The sequence below is a fragment of the Bombina bombina genome, chromosome 3, assembly GCF_027579735.1.
Source record: "Bombina bombina isolate aBomBom1 chromosome 3, aBomBom1.pri, whole genome shotgun sequence".
Classification (NCBI taxonomy): domain Eukaryota; kingdom Metazoa; phylum Chordata; class Amphibia; order Anura; family Bombinatoridae; genus Bombina; species Bombina bombina.
In genome coordinates, this window is record NC_069501.1 from 1,268,717,051 (window position 1) to 1,268,743,418 (window position 26,368).

Consider the following 26,368-nt stretch of genomic DNA (forward strand, 5'->3'; position numbering starts at 1 on the left):
ATATGAGTATTATGTCCCTTTAATATCAAGTGATTTAGCATATGAGTATTATGTCCCTTTAATGGGCTAATTTCGTTTTGATGCATATTGCACATTTTCTGTTAATCCAATAAACCTCATTTCACTTCTGAAATATTACTGTGTCCTTTAGTTATTTGATAGATCAAAAGGAAATTGCTCATCCTAACACCCAATTATTTATAAATGAAAATCATGGAAATTGTCAGGGGTGCCTAAACTTTTGCATACGACTGTATATATATATATATATATATATATATATATATATATATATATATATATATATATATATATATATATACTAGTCCTAAAGCCCGTTTACACAGGCCATTTTTTGCAGTACAGCGGTCCCACCCCTTGCTCTCTCTCCCTCCCCCTCTCTTTTGCTCTCTCTCTCCCCCCCTCTCTTTTGTGCTCTTTCCCACTCTCTTATGTGCTCTCACGCTCCACCTCTCTTTTGCTCTCTCTCTCTCTCTCCCCCTCTCTTTTGCTCTCTCTACACTTTCTTTTCCTCTTTCCTCTCTCTTTTGCTCCCTCTCTCCATGATCTCTTTTGCTTTCTCTCCCCCCTCTCTTTTTCTCTCTCCCCCCCTCTCTTTTGCACTCTCTCTCTGCCCCCTCTCTTTTGCGCTCTCTTTCTCCCCTCTCTCTTTTGCGCTCTCTTCCCCTCTCTTTTTTGCTCTCTCTCTCCCCCTCTCTTTTGCGCTCTCTCCCGCCTCTCTTTTGTGCTCTTTCTCTCCCCCCACTTTTTTGCGCTCTCTCTCTCTCCTCCCTCTCTTTCGCGCTCTCTCTCTTCCCCTCTCTTTTGCGCTCTCTCTCTCCCCCTCTCTTTTGTGCTCTCTCACTCCCCCTCTCTTTTGTGCTCTCTCTCTCCCCCTTTCTTTTGCACTCTCTCTCTCCCCCTCTCTTTTGTGCTCTCTCTCTCCCCCCTGTCTTTGGCGCTCTCTCTCCCCCCTTCTCTTTTGCGCTCTCTCTCTCCCCCACTCTTTTGGACTCTCTCCCCCCTCTCTTTTGTGCTCTCTCTCTCCCCCCTCTCTTTTGCACTCTCTTTCCCCTCTATTTTGCGCTCTCTCTCCCCCCCACTCTTTTGTGCTCTCTCTGTCCCCCCTCTCTTTTACTCTTTCTCTCTCCAACCCTCTTATGCTCTCTCCATCCCTCTCATTTGCTCTCTCCATCCCTTTTTCTTGCTCTCTCTCCCCCTCTCTTTTGCTCTCTCTCCCCCTATTTTTTGCTCTCCCCCCTCTCTTTTGCGCTCTCTCTCTCCCCTCTCTTTTGCACTCTCTCCCCCCCCTCTCTTTTGCACTCTCTCCCCCCTCTCTTTAGCGTTCTCTCTCCCCCCTCTCTTTTGCACTCTCTCCCCCCCTCTCTTTTGCACTCTCTCCCCCCTCTCTTTTCTCTTTTGTGCTCTCTCTCTCCCCACCTCTCTTTTGCGCTCTCTCTCCCCCCCTCTCTTTTGTGCTCGCTCTCTCCCCACCTCTCTTTTGCGCTCTCTCTCCCCCCTCTCTTTTGCTCTGTCTGTCTCCCCTCTCTTTTGCTCTCTCTCTCTCCATCCCTCTCTTTTGCTCTCTCTATCCCCCTCTCTTTTGCTCTCTCTCCCCCCTCTCTTTTGCTCTCTCTCCCCTCTCTTTTGCTCTCTCTCCCCCCTCTCTTTAGCTATGTCTCTCTCCCCTCTCTTTTGCTCTCTCTCTCCATCCATCTCTTTTGCTCTCTTTCTCCCCCAACTCTATTGCTCTCTCTACCCCTCTCTTTTACTCTCTCTCCCCCTCTTTTTTGCTCTCTCTCCCCCACTCTTTTGGACTCTCTCCCCCCTCTCTTTTGTGCTCTCTCTCTCCCCCCTCTCTTTTGCACTCTCTTTCCCCTCTATTTTGCGCTCTCTCTCTTCCCCCTCTCTTTTGTGCTCTCTCTCCCCCCCCACTCTTTTGTGCTCTCTCTCTCCCCCCTCTCTTTTGCTCTTTCTCTCTCCAACCCTCTTATGCTCTCTCCATCCCTCTCTTTTGCTCTCTCCATCCCTTTTTCTTGCTCTCTCTCCCCCTCTCTTTTGCTCTCTCTCCCCCCTATCTTTTGCTCTCCCCCCTCTCTTTTGTGCTCTCTCTCTCCCCTCTCTCTTTTGCTCTCTCTACCCCCTCTCTTTTGTGCTCTCTCTCTCTCCCTCCTCTCTTTTGTGCTCTCTCTCCCCCCTCTCTTTTGCACTCTCTCCCCCCTCTCTTTTGCCCTCTCTCCCCCCTCTCTTTTCTCTTTTGTGCTCTCTCTCTCCCCACCTCTCTTTTGCGCTCTCTCTCCCCCCTCTCTTTTGTGCTCTCCCTCTCCCCACCTCTCTTTTGCGCTCTCTCTCCCCCCTCGCTTTTGCTCTGTCTGTCTCCCCTCTCTTTTGCTCTCTCTCTCCATCCCTCTCTTTTGCTCTCTCTATCCCCCTCTCTTTTGCTCTCTCTCCCCCCTCTCTTTTGCTCTCTCTCCCCTCTCTTTTGCTCTCTCTCCCCCTCTCTTTAGCTATGTCTCTCTCCCCTCTCTTTTGCTCTCTCTCTCCATCCATCTCTTTTGCTCTCTTTCTCCCCCAACTCCATTGCTCTCTCTACCCCTCTCTTTTACTCTCTCTCCCCCTCTTTTTTGCTCTCTCTCCCCCTCTCTTTTGCGCTCTCTCCCCCTCTCTTTAGCGCTCTCTATCTCCCCCCTCTCTTTTGCGCTCTCTCTTTCCCCCTCTCTTTTACTCTGTCTCTTTCCCCTCTCTTTTGCTCTCTATCTCCCCCTCTCTTTTGCCCTCTCTCCCCCCTTTCTTTTGCTCTCTCTCTCCCCTCTATTTTGCTCTGCCTCTCTCCACTCTCTTTTGCTCTCTCTTTCCATCCCTCTCTTTTGCTCTCTCCCTCTCTATTGCTTTCTCTCCCCCTCTCTTTTGCTCTCTCCCTCTCTATTGCTTTCTCTCCCCCTCTCTTTTGCTCTCTCTCTCCCCTCTCCCTCTCTTTTTCTCTCTCTCCTCCTCTCTATTGCTCTTCCCCCCCTCTCCCCCCCTCTCTCTCCCCATCTCCCCCCTCTCTCTCCTCCTCTCTTCTTTTGCTCTCTCTCTCCCCCCTCTCTTTTCCCCTCTCTTTTGCTCTCTCTCTCCCCCTCTCTTTCCCCCTCTTATTTTCTCTCTCCACCTCTCTTTTGCTCTCTCTTCCCTCTATTTTGCTATTTTCCCTCTCTTTTGCTCTCTTCCCCTCTCTTTAGCTCTTTCCCATCTCTTTTTTGTCTCTCCCCCTCTCTTTCTATCTTTCTCCCCTCTCTCTCACGCCGACCGTGCCCAACCCTGCCCCACCACGCCCGGTCACGCCCCAACCCATGCCCGGCCATACCCACTTTTGCCGCAAATAGCAGATCAGGTAAGGCCAGGTGTGTTTGTCCTGTGCTGTCTCTACTGCGCATGACAGCTTCGGACAAACACACTTGGACTTTTATATTATAGGATATATATACATACATATATATATATATATATATATATATATATATATATATATATATATATATATATATATATATATATATATATATACAGTATCCCACAACAGTGAGTACACCCCTCACATTTTTGTAAATATTTTATTATATCTTTTCATGTGACAACACTGAAGAAATGACACTTAGCTACCATGTAAAGTACTGAGTGTACAGCCTGTATAACAGTGTAAATTTGCTGTCCCCTCAAAATAACTCAACATACAGCCATTAATGTCTAAACCATTGGCAACAAAAGTGAGTAAACGCTTAAGTGAAAATGTCCAAATTGGGCCCAAAGTGTCAATATTTTGTGTGAACACCATTATTTTCCAGCACTGCCTTAGATAAATGATAGATAGATTGATAGATTCATAGATAGAAAAGAAAGGAGGGAGGTCCAATGGCACTACACTATAAATAAGTGGGGACTACTGCCTAATCTATAGATACTCAAGTGATGTCACTATGAGTTCCAAAGTTGGTGCTGTGTATAATGGTAGCTAATATTGACAAAACTTGTGGAGAGTATAGAACCCTCCACAAAAAAGTATACACTAAATAGCACTCCTGAGTCCGTAGGGGTGGGTTAATCCCAATGAATATGTAACATATCACAGAGAACAAATGACATGTGAAGTATATGACACAATGGGTCAGATAGAGGAGAAAATAAATAAAATATAACTTTTAATAATTAATTAAAACTAAAACCACACACAAACAACATACAGATTAAAACTACGAATAGGGGGCAAATCAGCGAGTGAAAAGATAATGGATGCTATAAATATAGCATCAGTTGTCTCACAGTAATATATCCGATAGAAGAATATTATGAGAGAAAGCGTAGCTAGCAATAACGGCTAGTGTTCACAAATGAATATCTCCTATAATATTGGGTTGGGTTAATGTTAATAGTAATTCCAACTTATGGGGTAGGGTACCATTAACAAAAGAGGGGGCTCATGTATTACTGAAAGTAGATATTATCATATAATCAAACTCTGGTATGATACAGACAGAGATTTGACTTATGTAATATAAAGCTACTTCTCAGTTAATGGGAGTGTGAGTGATACAGAACAATGATATGCTAAGTATTAGTTTATAGTACTGACATACTGGTATAAAGATACACTTATAATTGGGAATAAGTGAAGTATAAATAGCATTGAGTATGTTTGTGACCCAATTCTTTGGGATTGCGCTACACAAAGAGTTAATATAAGTGCAAATGTTGTCCTGTCCACAGTTTGTGTAATACTATTTGAACACAACTTAGCCACTAGCAAATAATAAAACAAGATGACTGAGGTTGCATTGTACTGTGAATTAATTGTCACAAGAGGAACTCCAATAATGTGGATAAAGAGTAACGCAAATGAATTATAGCAACAAAAAAATCAATTAATAAATTAAGCTAGTGTATTTAAGTATAAACAGGCCCCCAATTTTGAGAGAGCAATTGATTTCTGTGAATATATGGTTGGTAGTAGGATTTGAAGTAATATGGCACACAAGAGGTTAAACAAAGACACATTGCATGTGTATCCACTTAACATGGGCTGGGTCCATTTGTATAATATTTTTTGTGCTGACTTGACACAAAAGTAGCCAATTGTGGCAAATCTGTGCTATCTTGTTGTGAAATGGTTGCCTAACCAAGTAGTTAACAGCAATAAATAAAGCCCACAGCCAAATGGCCGATCATATGCAAAACGTTTATTGAAATAAATACTTATGGTTAGCAATGAACAGTCTGCTATATAAAGTTCATGTTTGTAATTGAGCTTACAGCTGCAGGTGTTTGGTGACTCTAGTACCATGTGTGGTACATACCTCTTAATACCCTACTATTTGTTTAAATAAAAAGGTATAGTGTTGCACAGAATAAAATGATAGATACCAACCATAATAAATCAAATTGCATGTGGGTTATAAAGGGTTAACAGGTGGAGACACCGGAATGGTTATCGTAGTGGAAATAGTAATGTCTCATGCAGATAAAGTCTGAATACTGACAGCCAGACTGGGTTTCCAAACAGCGTTATGCAAATTACTGTTACCCTGTCACCTTTTAAATCCACAACAACCAAAGCTGGTAAACCGCTAATGTACTATCGGATTAACTGCTAATTATTTAACATACAGGGTAACGCTGATCGTACCCCCCTAAACGCTTCCTAAAACACAGGAGTTCACTAGACTCCTCACCATTGCCCTAAAATGTTTCACCGCTTGTCGGCTTTGTCAAAGGGTGCGCACGCGGCACGCGTTGATGAGATTTTATAGCGTGAGTGTCCCTGCGTTCCGCCTCTTTACTGATGTAACCAGATGACAATATTGCCGTATGCTTTACTATGTGGGATATTAGACACACTCGAATAATGACTAAATAGGCATACAGTATATACGGACACGGTAATTCTAAAATATATCAAATATCAGTGAATGTAACAATTATTCAATTTTGTGTGTATTCGGAATTAACATAATATCTTGATCGATGGTTGGATAGATGATTGATAGATAGGTAGATAGATAGATAGATAGATGATTGATAGATGATTGATAGATAGATGATAGATAGATGATAGATAGATAGATAGATAGATAGATAGATAGATAGATAGATAGATAGATGATAGATTGATAGATGATGGATGATAGATAGATAGATAGATGATTGATAGATGATTGATAGATAGATAGATGATAGATAGATGATAGATAGATAGATAGATAGATAGATAGATAGATAGATAGATAGATAGATAGATAGATAGATAGATAGATAGATGATAGATTGATAGATGATGGATGATAGATAGATAGATAGATAGATAGATAGATAGATAGATAGATAGATAGATAGATAGATAGATAGATAGATAGATAGATAGACAGAGAGACATATATATATATATATATATATATATAGAGAGAGAGAGAGAGAGAGAGAGAGAGAGAGAGAGAGAGATAAATAGATATACAGATATAGATACAGATAGATAGATAGATAGATAGATAAAGATAGATAGATGATGATGATAGATAGATATAAAGATATATAGATGATAGATAGATAGATAGATAGATAGATAGATAGATGATGGATGATAGATGAATAGATGATGGATGACAGATAGATAGATAGATAGATAGATAGATAGATAGATGTTAGATAGATAGATGTTAGATAGATAGATGATAGATGTATAGATGATGGATGACAGATAGATAGATAGATAGATAGATAGATAGATAGATAGATAGATAGATAGATAGATAGCTATATGATGGATGATAGATAGATAGATAGATAGATAGATAGATAGATGATAGATGTATAGAAGATAGATAGATAGATAGATAGATAGATAGATAGATAGATGTTAGATAGATAGATGATAGATGTATAGATGATGGATGACAGACAGATAGATAGATAGATAGATAGATAGATAGATAGATAGATAGATAGATAGATAGATAGATAGATGTTAGATAGATAGATAGATAGATGTTAGATAGATAGATGATAGATGTATAGATGATGGATGATAGATAGATAGATAGATAGATAGATAGATAGATAGATAGATAGATAGATAGATAGATAGATAGATGTTAGATAGATAGATGGATGATATATAGATAGATAGATAGATAGATAGATAGATAGATGTATAGATGATGGATGATAGATAGATAGATAGATAGATAGATAGATAGATAGATGATAGATAGATAGATAGATAGATAGATAGATGTTAGATAGATAGATGGATGACAGATAGATAGATAGATAGATAGATAGATGATGGATGATAGATGATGGATGATAGATAGATAGATAGATAGATAGATAGATGTTAGATAGATAGATGTTAGATAGATAGATGATAGATGTATAGATGATGGATGACATATAGATAGATAGATAGATAGATAGATAGATAGATAGATAGATGTTAGATAGATGTTAGATAGATAGATGATAGATGTATAGATGATGGATGATAGATAGATAGATAGATAGATAGATAGATAGATAGATAGATAGATAGATGTTAGATAGATAGATGGATGATAGATAGATAGATAGATAGATAGATAGATAGATAGATAGATGTATAGATGATGGATGATAGATAGATAGATAGATAGATAGATAGATAGATAGATAGATAGATAGATGTTAGATAGATAGATGGATGACAGATAGATAGATAGATGATGGATGATAGATGATGGATGATAGATAGATAGATAGATAGATAGATATATAGATGATGGATGACAGATAGATAGATAGATGATGGATGATAGATAGATTGATAGATAGATAGATAGATAGATAGATAGATAGATAGATAGATAGATGTATAGATGATGGATGATAGATAGATAGATAGATAGATAGATAGATAGATAGATGTTAGGTAGATAGATGGATGACAGATAGATAGATAGATGATGGATGACAGATAGATAGATAGATGATGGATGATAGATAGATAGATAGATAGATAGATAGATAGATAGATGTATAGATGATGGATGATAGATAGATAGATAGATAGATAGATAGATAGATAGATGTTAGGTAGATAGATGGATGACAGATAGATAGATAGATAGATAGATAGATAGATAGATAGATGATGGATGATAGATAGATAGATAGATAGATAGATAGATAGATAGATAGATAGATAGATGTTAGGTAGATAGATGGATGATAGATAGATAGATAGATAGATGTTAGGTAGATAGATGGATGATAGATAGATAGATAGATGTTAGGTAGATAGATGGATGACAGATAGATAGATAGATAGATAGATAGATAGATAGATAGATAGATAGATAGATGATGGATGATAGATAGATAGATAGATAGATAGATAGATAGATAGATAGATGTTAGGTAGATAGATGGATGATAGATAGATAGATAGATAGATAGATAGATGTTAGGTAGATAGATGGATGATAGATAGATAGATAGATAGATAGATAGATAGATGATGGATGATAGATAGATAGATAGATAGATAGATAGATAGATAGATAGATAGATGTTAGGTAGATAGATGGATGATAGATAGATAGATAGATAGATAGATAGATAGATAGATGTTAGGTAGATAGATGGATGACAGATAGATAGATAGATAGATAGATAGATAGATAGATAGATAGATAGATAGATAGATAGATGTATAGATGATGGATGATAGATAGATAGATAGATAGATAGATAGATAGATAGATAGATGTTAGGTAGATAGATGGATGACAGATAGATAGATAGATGATGGATGACAGATAGATAGATAGATGATGGATGATAGATAGATAGATAGATAGATAGATAGATAGATAGATAGATGTATAGATGATGGATGATAGATAGATAGATAGATAGATAGATAGATAGATAGATAGATAGATAGATGTTAGGTAGATAGATGGATGACAGATAGATAGATAGATAGATAGATAGATAGATAGATGATGGATGATAGATAGATAGATAGATAGATAGATAGATAGATAGATAGATAGATAGATGTTAGGTAGATAGATGGATGATAGATAGATAGATAGATAGATAGATGTTAGGTAGATAGATGGATGATAGATAGATAGATAGATGTTAGGTAGATAGATGGATGACAGATAGATAGATAGATAGATAGATAGATAGATAGATAGATAGATAGATGATGGATGATAGATAGATAGATAGATAGATAGATAGATAGATGTTAGGTAGATAGATGGATGATAGATAGATAGATAGATAGATAGATAGATGTTAGGTAGATAGATGGATGATAGATAGATAGATAGATAGATAGATAGATAGATAGATAGATAGATGATGGATGATAGATAGATAGATAGATAGATAGATAGATGTTAGGTAGATAGATGGATGATAGATAGATAGATAGATAGATAGATAGATAGATAGATAGATAGATAGATAGATAGATAGATAGATGTTAGGTAGATAGATGGATGACAGATAGATAGATAGATAGATAGATAGATAGATAGATAGATAGATAGATAGATGATGGATGATAGATAGATAGATAGATAGATAGATGTTAGGTAGATAGATGGATGACAGATAGATAGATAGATAGATAGATAGATGTTAGGTAGATAGATGGATGATAGATAGATAGATAGATGTTAGGTAGATAGATGGATGACAGATAGATAGATAGATAGATAGATAGATAGATAGATGATGGATGACAGATAGATAGATAGATGATGGATGATAGATAGATAGATAGATAGATAGATAGATAGATAGATAGATGTATAGATGATGGATGATAGATAGATAGATAGATAGATAGATAGATAGATAGATAGATAGATAGATAGATAGATGTTAGGTAGATAGATGGATGACAGATAGATAGATAGATAGATAGATAGATAGATAGATAGATAGATGATGGATGATAGATAGATAGATAGATGTTAGGTAGATAGATGGATGACAGATAGATAGATAGATAGATAGATAGATAGATAGATAGATAGATAGATAGATGATGGATGATAGATAGATAGATAGATAGATAGATAGATAGATAGATAGATAGATAGATGTTAGGTAGATAGATGGATGATAGATAGATAGACAGACTGATTGATTGTGCTTGATATTGTTTGAGGGATTTATATATGTTCTGTCTGATTCATTATTCCCATCTACTCTCTCCCCAGCATGTTTGCTTTACTTTACCTGTTTAAAGGGACACTAAACCCAAATGTTTCTTTAATGATTCAGACAGAGCAGCACTTTTAATCCACTTTCTAATTTACTCCTGTTATCAATTTTCTTTGTTCTTTTGCTAACTTTATTTAAAAAGCAGGAATTTAAAGTGTAGGAACTGGCTCATTTTAGGTTCAGCACCCTGGATAGCGCTTGCTTATTGGTGGCTACATTTAGCAAACCAATAAGCAAGCATAGCCCAGGTTCTCAACCAAAAACGGGCCGTCTATTAAGCTTTACATTCCTGCTTTTTAAACAAAGATAGTAAGGGAACAAAGAAAAATGTATAAAAGGAGTAATTTAGAAAGTTGCTTAAAATTGAAGCAGGACTGTACTGTGAAGTCAGGATCAGACTGATATGCTTCAGGAAAGTTCTTCTCTGTGAAAGGCACATGTTGAGCAAAAAGAGGCTGCTTCTTGGGTGTTAACTAGCCATAGAACAAGCTATTATGCTGTTGTTCGTTCCCAGGTTGAGCGCTTCTCTCTTTTTATTTATAATATTACTATTTGCATGAATATGAGACTGTAACCTTCCTGCTTTTCAACAAAGGATACCAGAAAATTGAAGAAAATATTATAATAAAAGTAAATTGGAAAGTTATTGAAATAGCATGTTCTATCTGAATCATGAAAGAAAAATGTTAGTTTTATGTCAATTTATGTTGTAAAAGCATCTTTATTTATTCAATATAAAATGTTTTAACTGTGCAGCCAAAACACTATTCACTGTAAAAGTTATGATTATTTAACAGTATATGGAATATATTTGTCTTTTCAAGAATTGAACAATTTATTTATTTTGTTTTTATGTTTACCCGTTTATTTATTTTACAGGGGAAAGGGCACAGGCCTGTATCTTGGACTCCGGTAATTGTTTAGTTCCATATATTAATGGATAAGCTTTATTGTGTACAAAATATATACAACCCTATCATAGGTCTAACCCAGCTATAGAATTAATCCTAGCCATAACCCCAGCCTTAGAATTAACCCTAGCCATAACTCCAGCCCTAAAATAAACCCTAGCCATAACCCCAGCCCTAGAATTAACCATAGCCATAACCACAGCTCTAAATCTAACCCTAGCCATAACCCCAGCCTTAGAATTAACCCTAGCCATAACTCCAGCCCTAAAATAAAACCTAGCCATAACCCCAGCCCTAGAATTAACCATAGCCATAACCACAGCTCTAAATCTAACCCTAGCCATAACCTTAGCCCTAGAGCTAACCCTAGAAAAAACCCCAACCCTACAGCTAACCCTAGCCATAACCATAGATCTAGAATTAACCCTAGCCATAACCTCAGCCCTAGAAATAACCATAGTTATAACTCATCCAGCTATATAACCCCAGCTCTACAGCTATAACTCATCTAGCTCTATAGTTATAACCCCAGCTCTACAGCTAACCTTAGCCATAACCCCATCCCTAGAGCTAATCCTAGCCATATCCCCAGCTCTAAATCTAACCCAAGCCATAACCATAGATCTAGAATTAACCCTAGCCATAACATCAACCCTAGAGCTAACCATAGTTATAACTCATCCAGCTCTAAATCTAACCCTAGTTATAACCCCAGCTCTAAATCTAACCCTAGCCATAACCCCAGCTCTAAATCTAACTCTAGCCATAACCCCAGCGCTAGAGCTAATCCTAGCCATACCCACAGCCCCAGAGCTAACCCTAGCCATATCCCCAGTCCTAGAGCTAACCCTAGCCATAACCCCAGCCCTAGAGCTAATCCCAGCCATAACTCCAGCCCTAGAGCTGATACTAGCCATAACCCCAGGCCTAGAGCTAGCCCTAGAGCTGATACTAGCCATAACCCCAGCCCAAGAGCTAATCCTAGCCATAACCCCAGCCCTAGAGCTAACCCTAGTCATAACCCCAGCCTTAGAGCTAATCCTAGCCATAACCCCTGCCCTAGTGCTAACCCTAGCCATAACCATAGATCTAGAGCTAACCCTAGTCATAACTCCAACTCTAAATCTAACCCTATCATAGTCCTAGCTCTAGCCCCAGCTCTAGAATTAACCTAGCCACAACCCCAGCCCTAGAGCTAATCCTAGCTTTAACTCCAGCCCTAGAGCTAATCCTAGTCATAACCACAGCCCTATAGTTAATCCTAGCCATAACCCCAGCCCTAGAGCTAACCCTAGCCATAATCCCAGCCCTATAGCTGATACTAGCCATAACCCCAGCCCTAGAGCTAATCCTAGCCATAACCTCAGCCCTAGAGCTAACTCTAGCCATAACCTCAGCCCTAGAGCTAACTCTAGCCATAACCCCAGCCCTAGAGCTAATCCTAGCCATAACCCCAGCCCTAGAGCCAATCCTAGTCATAACCCCAGCCTTAGAGCTAATGCTATAGTCATAACCCCTGTCCTAGAGCTAACCCTAGCCATAACCCCAGCCCTAGAGCTAACCCTAGTCATAACTCCAGCTCTAAATCTAACCCTATCATAGGCCTAACTCTAGCCACACCTCTAGAATTAACCTAGCCATAACCCCAGCCCTTGAGCTAATCCTAGCCATAACCCCAGACCTAGAGCTAACCCTAGTCATAACTCCAGCTCTAAATCTAACCCTATCATAGGCCTAACTCTAGCCACAGCTCTAGAATTAACCTAGCCATAACCCCAGCCCTTGAGCTAATCCTAGCCATAACCCCAGACCTAGAGCTAATCTTAGCCATAACTCCAGCCCTAGGCTAACCCTATTCATAACTCCAGCTCTAAATCTAACCCTATCCATAACCATAGATCTAGAATCAACTCTAGCCATAGCCTCAACTCTAGAACAAACCCTAGCCATGACCATAGATATAGAACTACCTCTAACCATAGTCTCAACTCTAGAACAAACCCTAGCCATGACTCCAGCTATAGAACTAAACATAAGACCAGCTCTAGAAATAACCTTAGCCATAACACTAGCTCTAGCACTAACCATAATACCAGCTCTAGAACTAAACCTGGCCCTAATGCCAGCTCTAGATATAACCATAGCCTCAACTCTAGATCAAACCGTAACTAAGACTCCAGCTATAGAAGTAAACATAGCACCCACTCTAGAAATAACCTTAGGCATAACACACACGAGCTCTAGCATTAGCTCTAACCATAACCCCAGCCTTAAAGGTAACCCTGGACATAACTACAGCTGAATAAGTAATCCAAGCCATAACCCTAGCCCTAGAACTAACCTAACCATAATTCCAGCTCTAGAACTAACCCTAATAATAACGCTAGTTATAGTTAGATATACCCATAGCCTCAACACTAGAACTAACCATATCCTGAGCTCTAGAACAAACCCTAACCATAAACTCAGCTCTAGATCAAACCCTAACCATAAACTCAGCTCTAGAACAAACCCTAACCATAAACCCATCTCTAGAACAAACCCTAACCATAAACTCAGCTCTAGAACAAACTCTAACCATAAACTCAGCTCTAGAACAAACCCTAACCATAAAATCAGCACTAGAACTAAACAGTTCTAAGGCCAGCTGTGAGACTAACTCTATGCCTACCCCTTACTACATACAATATACATGTCCCCGGGACTGGAGTTGGACATTTCTGCTCTGTTCAGACAAGTGAATGTGACCATTTTATTTCACTCATCTATTTGCTTTTTAACAGACAATAAAGAAGCTGAATCTGCAGGTGGATGAAGCTGTTTTAAGAAAATACTGGTAAGTGGTCTTGAGGTATTGTGCTCTATGCTCGTACCTACAATTCAGCTCCTGCTCACGAGCACATGGAGCAGGTTATTTACTGTTTTGTGTTGCAGAAAGCGATATTACACTGGGACTGTAACAGTGTTAATTTTTACAACAAATTTCGTTTTAGTCTTAGTTTTAAGTCTTTTGATTAAAATGCCATTTTATTTTTAGTCGTATTTTAGTCATCTAACTTGCTTCAGTTTTAGTCAGCTTGATCTCTAGAAGGGAGTTTAGTTAAAGTTTAATGCATTATTTAAGCATTTCTCTATCATTTGCAAACTGATTATATACTCCAGGAGTAAACATAACTCCTGTTATTATTTATGATATTAAGGTTTAAACATGCAATACAGACACAGATTTAGCCATTGTTATAAATAACGTCTTTATTAAACTTACAATTAAATAAAACCAACTTTCATAAACAAACAGAAGTGCAACTTTAAAATATAAAAAAACGCCATTGCACATATTACCCAATATAAAAACTTTAACAGTTTTCTGTTAATAATTAAAACAAAAGTAACTCAACACAACAAAACGTTTCTGCAGCTAGCACAGGCACAGCATAACTTAAACCCATACTTGTGGGTTATTCTTATTTGTATAGGAAGATTTGAAAACTTTTCAGCAACGATATTAACACTGGTCTAGAACTTCCAAACTCATTATACAGTATACTCCTGGAGTAAAGGTTTATTAACCGGTTTTTATTTATGGTATTAAGGTCTGAACATGCAATACAGATTTAACTGTTGTGGTATATAACATGTCTTTATCCAAAAATTAAATAAAACCAAGTTTCATAAATAAACAAGAAGATAGCCTTGCTTTTGTTTGTTTTTTGTTTTTTACAAGAGAGCAGTAATTAGATATGAATTGATTATAACACCTTGCATAAAGTGTTAATTTTGACAGCAATTTTTGATTTCATTTTAGTCAAAGTCTTTTGACTTAAATGCCATTTTAGTTTTAGTCGTATTTTAGTCATCAGAATTTCTTTAGTTTTATCCTCATTTTAGACTAGTTTTAGTCGACGAAATTAACACTGGACTGAAAAAACACTGGCAGACCATTCCTGTCCACGTCCCTTTCATTGAGCAAGTTATAAACTAATATTACAAGTTAAATTGAAAAAACTGTACTCTCACACATTTAGCACAAACACAGTAATCAACTTAAGGATTACATTCATTGAGCCCTAATTTGGTTTGCGAGAGGTCGCAAACCGATAAATATGTTGTCTGAAGCAATTTCGTTTATCAAGTGCTTTTGATGCTGCGTTATACCTAAAAATATTTTATAACGTCCCATAGATAGTAATAGAAGCCGTTAAGTGATAACTTATACCAGGTTTCCAATGAAATTACAAACCATTAATTCACTGCCGGAGGCTGACAATACATTGAAAAAAATTACACCCAGCTTAACTAGATGTAAAAGAGGAGAAAGGGAGTTTTTTGAGACCTATTTCCCATTAAAATTTTAAACCTTGCGAATAATGCAAGTGTTTCAATATAGAAAAAAAACTGAAATATGTAATATTTATTGTTGTCCCATGTATAGGAATAGTTGCACTTTTATGTTCTTATGGAAATATCAGTACATATTTACATATAAGAATATATGCAAGCACATATCTACAAAATTCAAACTAGACCTATGCCTAGGGCAGCAATACATATTACATATATTAATAAAGTGGAAAATATAATTATAATAAAAAATAGTATTTGCTTATAATTAAAAATTATGTATTATAAATAAGTGTATCGTTTATTATTATCAATATTATCAGGTATTTGTAGAGCGCCGACAGATTGCGCAGCGCTAACTTTGTTTTTGTTTCTCTTTAGAGGTGATCACAGGTAAGGAGCGCAGACCTTAAACGTAAAGTTTATATTGTAAGGTCGGGTTACCATAGCAACTAATTAATTTTCAAGAAATCGAATGTCGGGTGGAAGCGTTAACACAAAGTTAACTTACACCTACACAAAAAGAGTGACTGCACGCACTGCAGCAAAATATTTAAATGGAAACCTGGTACTGGAGCAGTAAACTACTTTTAGCTGTCGGCCGCTTCAGTAATTTTTTTTTTTTTTTTTTTTAACAATTTTTATTGAGGTTATTAGGTACATGTACAAATCTTGGCTCATTGCCTTGGTTTAAAGAGTACAGGTGTTAGAATAAAACACACAATAAGAAAAAGATACACATTCACAGTTACATAGAAGCACAATATATAGTAGGCAAAGATAACTGAAACCTCTTTTTTTTAAGATTATGCGGACCTCCTCTGATACTAGAAGACCACTTTTGGACCTACGTGAAATTGCAGTGTGTAAATAAGGAGGGGTATGGTTTAATAAGGCCACTTTTGGACCTTTGAACAATATAACTAACATTTATGAACATTTATAGTATATGATAAGCAATTCAAGCGTTAATGACTTTGTAGATGACAGCCAAATCTGAGGAATATGTTGGAGGTGGTGTCAGGCTAAAACCAACTAGGGAAGAGAAAGGGTGACAAGCAATTGAGGGATCCGGGATCCTATATCCTTACAGGGGCGATATATGGTATATGGTGTGGGTGCACTGTAGTTTAAAAGCTATGTTGGTAAGTGATAAAAATGAGAACTAATTTAGATACTTAACACTCTGGCTATAGTAGTGTGGAAACTTAAGCAGTAGAGCTATAATAGGGACCTAAATCACCCATCGCGGCCGCTGATAGGGAGAGATAGCACCACACATAAGCAAACTGCATATAGGGTCTAAGTAAACATGTAGAGAGCCAGAATCCAAATTGAGCCATTATAGTGACTAAAATATAAGTTGTAGAGTGAGGTAGCATAGTTGTAATTTGCAGTAGAAATCCTAGATCAAACCAGTTCAATACATATAATTACAGTGAGATAAAGTAGTATAACAGCTCAATTAGTATACACCCCTGAGTCATAAGCATGTACAGTAATCAAGAGAAATAAACAGGGGAGAACACACATGTAATAAGTGTTAACAACTATTCCCTAAATGAACTAAGATAAACAGAAAAAGGTGTCAGCGATATTATTATATAGCAGTCTAAAACCAGGAGGCATAAGTTTGTGTGCTGCTATTAAGTTGGGCTATGCATTCAAGTCTAAAGTGCAGATCCCATCCTACACCCAACTAAGTGATGAGTACCCAGCAAATTAAATATGACAGCTCAGTGGCATATCAGGAAAGTATGCATGCAAAGAAAATTTAACAACAAAAAAGGGGTAACATTGTATGAGACTATTTATGAGAAGAACCACAGACCAACCTCATAGTGTGATTAATGTGCATAGTCCCCAAAATACAGGCCTAAAGGACCAGGGTATCAACAGGGCTTGGTAGTCCAGTTATGACAGATATTGCAGATGAACCCGGTACCTGATTGTAAAGCATCAGGGTTTGTAGTCCCCATATTGATTGCAGACCATGTAACTTCATTACGGGCTATAATGTCTTTATGAGTTGTGATGTCCCACCGTATATAAGGGGAGTTGAAGGGGGCCAAGTACTATATGGGCAGTGGGATCTAGCATTTGGGGTCTAGAAGCGTAGATACCTCTACAAATATATGCTAAGGCAAAGTCAAATTTTTTGTGTGAGGAGTTTGCGCTACGCATCACAAACTTCAATTAACTCTAGACTGCTGGTTTAGACAGCTCTTCAACTATGTACTTACTATTGCCCACATAAATCAAAGGACAGAGTCCAGGGTCCCAAACCAGTGGAGCCACTCAGCATAAAGAAGAAATCTTCATCCGACTCCTGTTTTCAAAATATGTATGCTGTGGCCGTGCTGCACAGCCCTGTTTCCAAACCGTCTAGCACTCAACCCCAGGCTGTTCTCCGGGACTAGGAGTGCATGTGCCTGCAATCCTCTGCAGTCCAACAATAGTTCGGCCACAACAAATGACCCAGTCCAATAGGGGTCTGTGTCCCGCATGGCGCCTCCACTCGCTGCGTCCTTTGCAGCGTATAGCCTCCGAAACTTGCCACCGGTGGGATCATTAGAAGCCAATGCCTCTGTGGATGAAAAAAAGTGTGCCCGCATTGCAAGCAAGGACCGCTCACTCCATCACATGGTCAAGGCTCTCCATAGGAGCCAGTGGCTGAGAGACAGCTCCGGTTTTCTCTGTGTCCCCTAGGCGGGCATTGCAGGGTGCCGGGAACTCAGGCGGCATTTCAGGTAACCCCAAGCCGACTGCAACGTTACAGGGAACTCCCTGATCCAGCTCCGGCCCAAACAAAAAGTTTCCTTCGGAGGTCTCCCTGGGCTCCTCCAGAGCCTGCTTCATGTCAGTAGGAAGTCTCTGCCGGTTAGGTTGTAGGTGTTCCGTTTCTGGGTGTAGAGCCCTCCGCAGGTTTCCCCATTCTCTTGCAATAAGTGCTGAGAGTCGCTCGAAGTGAGCGCACAGAAGATCCTCCGCTTGAATCTCAAGATGTGCTGTAAAGGTGAATTGCAGTCAATAAGAACTGCTCAACCCGGATAAACCGGGGGGGTTAGGCAAAGGCCACAGGCACTTATGTGTCACCACCGAAGACCTCGCCGTTCCAGTACTAAGGGCTAGAAGTCGGGCGAACTACTCACAACAGGCTTCTCAGTAAGGTCCAACTGTTTAAATTGTAATAAAATTATGAGTCGATGACACCCTGAATCGCTGATAATCAGTGGGTTTATCTGCTTATCCTTGCAGCCTCAAAGTAAAGCAGCCATCTTGGCTGAAGCCCGGAAGCGTCCCCCGCTTCAGTAATTTTTATTGTTGCTCAATGGAATTGAGCCTTGAGTCAGCATATTTCACTTTCACATTTTGTTTAACTGCATGTGTGTTTAACCCCCCATGAAGAACAAAACCTGAGAAAGTCTATTCACCCAATCTGAATGTGAGAAAAACAGGTTTTACATTTGTGTCATATTAGTAAACCAGGTTAAACCACATTACTAATTTCCTTCTTAATATGAGGAGAGTCCACGGCTTCATTCCTTACTTGTGGGAAATACAGAACATGGCCACCAGGAGGAGGCAAAGACACCACAGCCAAAGGCTTAAATACCTTCCCCACTTCCCTCATCCCCCAGTCATTCTTTGCCTTTCGTGACAGGAGGTTGGCAGAGAAGTGTCAGAATATTTCGGAGTAGTTCCTTAGGAAAGGCATCTGCCCTTCGAAATGGGACTGGAGTTTTATGTAGTCTTGTCAGCCTCTCAGTAAGAGAATTGATGAAAGTTAGAGTCTGGAGATGCAGGGAGAGTCATTCTGCGAACCCATCCAGACTCATATTGACAGCTCCTTAAGCAATCAGCGTTGACGAGTTTCACTGCCTGCTTTCTTCACTCAAGTCCATGTCAGAAGTGCTGCTGCAATCTGTCAAACTTGAAGGACCATGTCACTGTTTCACGGCATAGATTCCGGTAAGATTGTTTCATTATTTTACACACATGTTAACGATAGAAGACAGGGTCACAGTGGGACTCCTTTATCTTTATGGAATCAAGGGTTAATATCTCCTGAGGGTGATTATTTAACAGTGGGGATTTTTTTATCATATTTGTTATGTGATTTCAACTGCTTATGTGTAAGAACGTTTGGGCTCTTAGGCTGATACGGAACGTACAGGTTATTTTCATTTTGAGAGCTGCGCAGTATCTTTATATTAAGATGGCGCACTTTTGCCACAGCAGGGACAGGTCCTGCATGAGCACCATGTGACCGGGAATGGTCACATTTTTTCCCTGCTTCCAATTCCTGACCAGGTGTCTGCAGAGAGGAGCATCTTCTCTATCTGTCTGGGTCATTGGAGGTGGTGAGTGCCCCAGCCATTGGGGGTATAGGGTGCCAGTTGTTTTTCCTTTTCTATAATTTTGATATAGACGAGCTATGGAGGATTCTGATATTTTAGAGGGGGGTCCCTTTTGATACAGAATTTGATACCTGTGTATAATGTGAGGAGGCCCGGGTAATCCAGCCCGCTCAATTATGTTCTGTATGCCGCAATAGAGTGTTCTTATCAATCAATGTTGAGATGTTAGAGACCACTGAGCCATCCACCTCTGTGGACTCTTCATCCAGTAAGGTGTGTTCCCTAGATTCTGTTCCTACATATGCAGTTTTCCCAAGTTCCAATCCTCCTTCACCTGTAAGGGGCTTGTTTCCTCCAGAGGTTACTATGCAGTTCCACATGGCCATCTTTACGGCCTTAGCAATGTTAACTATTGCTGCTATGTGTAAGCAAAGGGTTAATCCAGGCTCTCCTGCTCAAGGACATTCGTGTAAAATAACGATTGTGTGCGATCAGTCCTCTGGGGATTCGGTTCCCTCTGAGGCTTCAGAGGGAGAGCCGCCAGGGTCGGAGTCTGCTGACTTTGGTCCTCCGACTGCGGAAGGCTTAGCATTTAGATTGGCACATCTGCGTTTACTTCTGAGAGAGGTTTTGGCGATGTTAGAGGTTCCCAGTACTGATCAGTCAGTTGAATCTTAGTCCTCTAAATCAGATAACGATCTTAACTAGACGTGTGGAGGATGGTGATATTCCTTGTCATCTTGTTTTAGTTTTAGTTTAATCGTTTATTTAGAATCCCAGTTCCGAGCTCTATGGGGGGTTGTGTCGTATGACAGGCCGGACATGTTTTTTGTTTGCACACACCTTTCAGCTTATCTCTTGTGGGCGCTTGCCTATTTTCTTTTACTTTGCTATTCCGCTCCGGATAGTTTTTTGTTTTTAGAGCTCTGGGTTGATTTAGAAACTCTTCTTAGAAAGACGTTTCGTCACATGGGATTTTTTTTACTATCGACTTTGATGGTCGAGATTGTTGGAAATTTCCGGTGGATTATTATAGATTTTTCAAGAAACATTTTAAGCCACAGAGCTTAATTTCTTTAATTTTGATTATTCAGTTGTTTTAGCTTTGCTGGAACTTAAGAAGTTTTTGTTTTAGCCCTGGAATGTTCCGGAAGATATACTGTATCCTAGATGACAGGCAGGACCTGATGTGGGTTCTAATTAGGTCTGTTCCTTCTTTCTACTTATGAGAAGGAGTTTTTTTTCTAGATTTCCAGGCCAGGTACAGCAGGCCCATCTATCCTAGTTAACAGGCTGGACCTGTTTATGTATTATCTGGGATGGGTGCTGGATACTGGATCATATGGATCTAGGGGTCCTAGAGGCCGGAACTAGGCTTCTTTTCTGGGCAATTGTCTTGTCAGAAAAGGAAAAGGAAATGTTTTTCAAGTGACATTTGGAGTCATTGCCCCGGTATCTATCGCACTGCAGGAATATTTTCTCCCGCTGTTGGTGCATGCCTTAATAGGGGGAGGGTCTTCCCATCCTAATTGGGTTCTATGTTTTTTAAGCAGAGCTTATTAGCTCTTCTTTCACTGGAGAATGTAAGGTTCTCCCTTCCTTTGTTAAGAAGAAGGATGTCTTTCCTGTTTCATCCTTCTTGGGATCTGGGGTTAAGGTGCCAGTATCCTGCTTCAAGATTTTACAGAAGTTCCCGGGTCTCGGCCTTGCTGGGTTTCTTACCTTCACCTGCTAATCGACTTTTAGGGATTTTCTCATGTCTTTTCGATCCTCAGAGAGTTGGATCTAGACCTGAGTTGCTGGTGTCATCCACCAGGGTGGATCTGAATGCTGTTTTGTCTATAGACAGGGATTTTTATCTACCCTGCCTAGCAAGCTGAAGGCTTAGAGTTGAATCCTGCGGTGGCAGCTTTCTTTACATCCTGAGATCTTGCAAAATTACCCTATCGGGTTATGCCCTCCAGCCCCCTTCCGGTCTTTGTTGATGCGGGGGTGGAGAGTGATATATACAGCCGAGGCCGTGACTTTGGCAGGGGGTTGGTGAATCTGTCATAACAGACTTTCATGGAATACCGGTGGGGGAAATCAATCCCAGTGTTCCGTTCAGATCTCCCTGCTCTGAGAAATTTTTCTCTTAGTTCTCCCGGGGCGGTTTTGACCTTGTTGCTTCCTTGTCCATGGGGAGAGAGTGTCCTAGGGAGGTCTGTGAGTTGGGAGTTTCCTTCCGATTATTCCTTTGGTTCCTCAGCAAGCATTCTGCTTGGAGGATTTGGTCTTCTGGGTTCGTACCAGTTGGGACCTCTCAGTGGGGAGACCTTCTTTTGGAGAAGGAGAGTTCCTCCTGCTAAATGGGAGGGTCTCATGTTTAGTGGTGGGTGAAGGCCCACGTCAGCTCATTGCCAGCGACCTTCTCTATGAGCGTACTCTTTAGGATCGGATGTCCCCTACAACCATTCCCTGCTCGAATGTTTGTATGGATGGGAAAGCCGATCAAGTTTCAAGGTGTCAGTGTTAGCTCCATCGCTACTGAAGCAGAAGGTGGGTTTGAACCCAGGTGGGGCTCTGACCATTTTCACCCTTAGAGGTTTCTTTTTAGCCGTCTTCTTTTTCAGCCATGTCACTCTTGGTTGTGGATGGTTGATCCTAGCAGGAGCAGGCATCAGTGAGACGGTTTTCTCCATTTATATCTAGAGTTGTGTCGCAGTTTAGGGGCTTTGCCTCCATGGACCTTGTCACAGGGATCTGCTGGAGCAGTGTCCTTCTGTCCTTCACAATCTGGAATCTGAGTCTGACTGCATGGAATTGAATGCTTAGTCTTAGCCAAGAGAGGTTTTTCTGAAAGTATTGTTGATACTCTCGATCTAGCTCATATGCTGGTGTATCATCGCATCTATCATAAGGGGTGCAGGACCTACTTCTTCTGGTATGTAGAGTGGGGATTCTCCTGGCATAAGGCCAGGTTTTCCAGGATCCTTTCTTTTCTCCAGGATGCTCTGGAGACAGGCCTTCTGTAGATCCCTTAGGGGATAGATTTCAGCCCTACCTGTTTTACTGCTCGAGAGGTTCACAGAACTTCCAGATGTCCAGTATTTTGTTCAGGCTTTGACTAGATCAGGCCTGTGTTTAGATCTAGTGCTCCTCCTTGGAGTTTACATCTTGTTCTAAGTTTTGCAGAAGGCTCCGTTTTGAGCTTATGCATGGGGTTGACATTAAGATTTTCTGTCTTGGAAGGTTCTTTTTTCTACTGACTATTGCTTCAGTGCACAGAGTTTCTGAGATGGCTGCCTTGCAATGTGAGGTCTCTTACCTAGTTTTGTGTGTGGCTAAGGTTGTTCTCACTGGGTTAGGTTTTCTTCTTCTGGTTGTTTCAGATCGCAACATCAATCAGGAGATTGTGGTTCCTTCCTTGTGTCCTAATCCTTCTTCTTCTAAGGAGCGGTTATTTCATAACTTGGATGTGGTTCGGGCCTTGAAGTTCTATCTTCAGGCTACAAAGGAGTTTTGCCAGACTTCTTCCTTGTTTGTGTTTATTCTGGGAAGTGTAAGGGGCAGGAAGCCTTGCCCACTTCCTTCTTTTTCTGTTTGAGGAGCATGTTCGCTTACTTCAGCGGGACACAAGCCTCCTCAGAGGATAAAGGCTCATTCAGCTAGAGCTGTGGCTTCCTCTTGGGTCTTGAGAATGAGGCCTCTAGGGATTAGATTTTTAGGGCGACTACCTGGTCTTCCTTGCATATTTTGTCAAAATTTTACATATTTGGCATTTTTGCTTCGGCAGAAGCAGCTTTTGGGAGAAAGGGTTTTGCAGGCTGTGGTGCCCTCAAAACAGGGACTGCCTCTCTTTTTACCCTCTCATTTTCATTCAGTGTCCTCTAGAGCTTGGGTATATGTTTCCCACAAGTAAGAAATGAAGCCGTGGACTCTCCTCATATTAAGAAGGAAAACATCAATTATGCTTACCAGATAATTTCCTTTCCTTCTGTATGAGGAGAGTCCACGGCCCCCATCCAAATTCTCTGTTGGGCGGACTTAAATTTGTTTTTTGTTCTTCTGGCACAATTTATACCCAGATATTTCTCCTACTGTTCCTTGTTCCCTCGGCAGAATTAGTGGGGGATGAAGGAAGTGGGGGAGGGGTGTCTTTGCCTCCTCCTGGTGGCCAGGTTCTGTATTTCCCACAAGTAAGAAATGAAGCCGTGAACTCTCCTCATACAGAAGGAAAGGAAATGATCTGGTAAGCATAATTTATGATTTTAATTTCTCAGTCACTTTTACTGAGTTTCTGGTACTCCTGATGAGATTTGTAGATTAGAAAGCAGATTATTTGTATGACTATGTAACATTTTCCCCAACGTTTTACTGTCCCTTTAAGGAAATGGTTACAACGAATAATTAAAGAACAATTTGATGCTGTCGGAGACGGCATGTTTAGAACTTGCAGCTTTATTAAAAAGTGAGACATTTACATAAACAGCTAGTTTAGTTATCTTGTTTGAGAATTATGCTTTAGCATCTCATATCAATTCTAGATTCCTGATTTCAAACCGTTCTTGTTTTTAAGCTTCTATATAAGAACGTGTTGAGGTTTCATATTGTATTTGTACTACATTGGATGTGTTATGTTTGATTGTAGTATATATTTACAGTTTTTCTCTGAGATCTTAAACATATGTAATTGTCTAAAACTTAATAAATGGAAAAAAAAGAATGTTATCCATTTGCAGGAGAACTAGATGGAAGCAATATTTCCTGGCATATAGTTCTTCAGACTAGGAATGGGCAAATGTTTTGCAACATTCGAAAAATGAAATTTTTTTTAACACATTTGTTTATTTGTTGAACGTAATAGTATTTCTGATGCTTTCTTTAAATGTAATATTTGAATACAGGTATACCTCACTTTACAGCGCTTCACTTTACAGCGCTTCGCTAATACAGCGCTTTGTGGAGCTGAAGTTCAACCTCCAAGGATTTTAAAACAGTGCTGTAATCTTTGTGAGATTGCAAGAAAAGTGACTGGTACTATTTTATTATGCTTAGTTCACTCTGTTTACAGCATTACAGTGCAATCTGTGTCTCAGTGCTATACTCTGGCAAATTGTACTACAGTGATTGTCACTATTTTACAGGTACAGTATTTATTGAATACTGTGCTGTGCGAGAGTTAAACTAAACTTTTCGCTATTGCACACCTAATATAAGTTAATTAAAACATGTTTTTAAGTTTTTAAACACACTGGAAAGTGAAAAGAAAGCTAAAACTGCCTTGTTTCACTTTAAGGCGGTTTTCACTTTACAGCGGGGCTCCGGCCCCTAACCCGCTGTATGAGCGGGGTATACCTGTAATGCAATATTTGAAATAGAAACATTCAAATTGATATATTTGTATCTATTTTGTATCAATTTACTAAACTCCCTACCAAATGAACTATTGAACTTCTGAATAGTATTTGTTAAAACGAATATTACATTCAAAATTTCGAATGTGGATATTCGATCTAATTATGAACATTCGAAAACTGAAGTAACACTCAAAAACCAGAAATAGCATTTGATTATTAAATTTTAATGGATTTTCATTCTTATCAACATTCAATTGTCCAAAACGAATGTCCACAGGACTATTTGTTCAACCAAACGAATTGCACATTCGCCAATCCCTTCTTTAGACATCTATCTCTGCAACAAATACTAACATGGGAACAAAGCAAATTTGATAATAGTAAATTGGAAACACTTTAAAAATTGCATTCTCTGTCTGAATCACAAAAGAAAATGCTTGAGTTTCATATCCCTTTAAGTAAACATTTAGAGGGCCCTCTGGTTTTCACAGAATCACCACAGGAATAAACCCAAAGAACTATAATGGCGTTCCACAACAATTAACCCTTCTACCTACACTTAACTCTGACCACAAGTACCAAATATTGCAGTTAGCCTTACGTGCAAATCCCTAATAGCCTTGTGGAATGGCTGATTTGATGGGTGGGGCTACTTGGTAAGTGGACGTTTTGGGCCTTTTTTGAACAATTGTTTCTTTTTTACACAGAATGGACACTTGGACATATGCTTAGAAAGACTGCAAGAGCGTCTATGAATCTATACCATCGTCTCTCTCTCCCTCCCAGCATTGTGGCACAGATGAATTTTGGCTACTTGGATTAATAAAAAATATATATATTATTTGATATTTGTTCACCTGTAAAATATTGTTCTGAAGGGTCTTTAGGATGTCCCACTGCTTTTGTAATAAAGTGACAATTCTGTTCCACTTTTACCTTGTCCCCGAATTAAATGATTTTATTTTATTTCCAATATTCCAAATAATCTCACACATATTACTATCACTAAAATATCCAGCCACAATAGCAATGGTGGAAGCAAACCATGTTAACCCTTAAAGGTCAATTCTAAAAAATTTCCCGGTCTAGATGTGGTTTTCCATGCCGACACTAGCAGCAGTAGCCTTCATGGAATTCTATAATAAAGGATCGGTCCCTG

General features: G+C 39.4%; 1 protein-coding gene across 2 annotated transcripts in view; it reads left to right on the top strand.

Annotated features, from left to right (window-relative positions):
* The window catches only part of LOC128654726 (ecto-ADP-ribosyltransferase 5-like), a 170,118-nt gene extending 143,974 nt beyond the window's left edge, over positions 1 to 26,144 (top strand). For both annotated transcript variants that reach the window (XM_053708812.1, XM_053708811.1), the window contains 3 exons: positions 11,137 to 11,169; positions 13,952 to 14,004; positions 25,917 to 26,144. In XM_053708812.1, the coding sequence (XP_053564787.1) occupies positions 11,137 to 11,169; positions 13,952 to 13,983 (65 nt within the window). In that variant the 3' untranslated portion in view covers positions 13,984 to 14,004; positions 25,917 to 26,144. The remainder of the gene's footprint in view (positions 1 to 11,136; positions 11,170 to 13,951; positions 14,005 to 25,916) is intronic.
* The last annotated feature ends 224 nt before the right edge of the window (positions 26,145 to 26,368 follow it).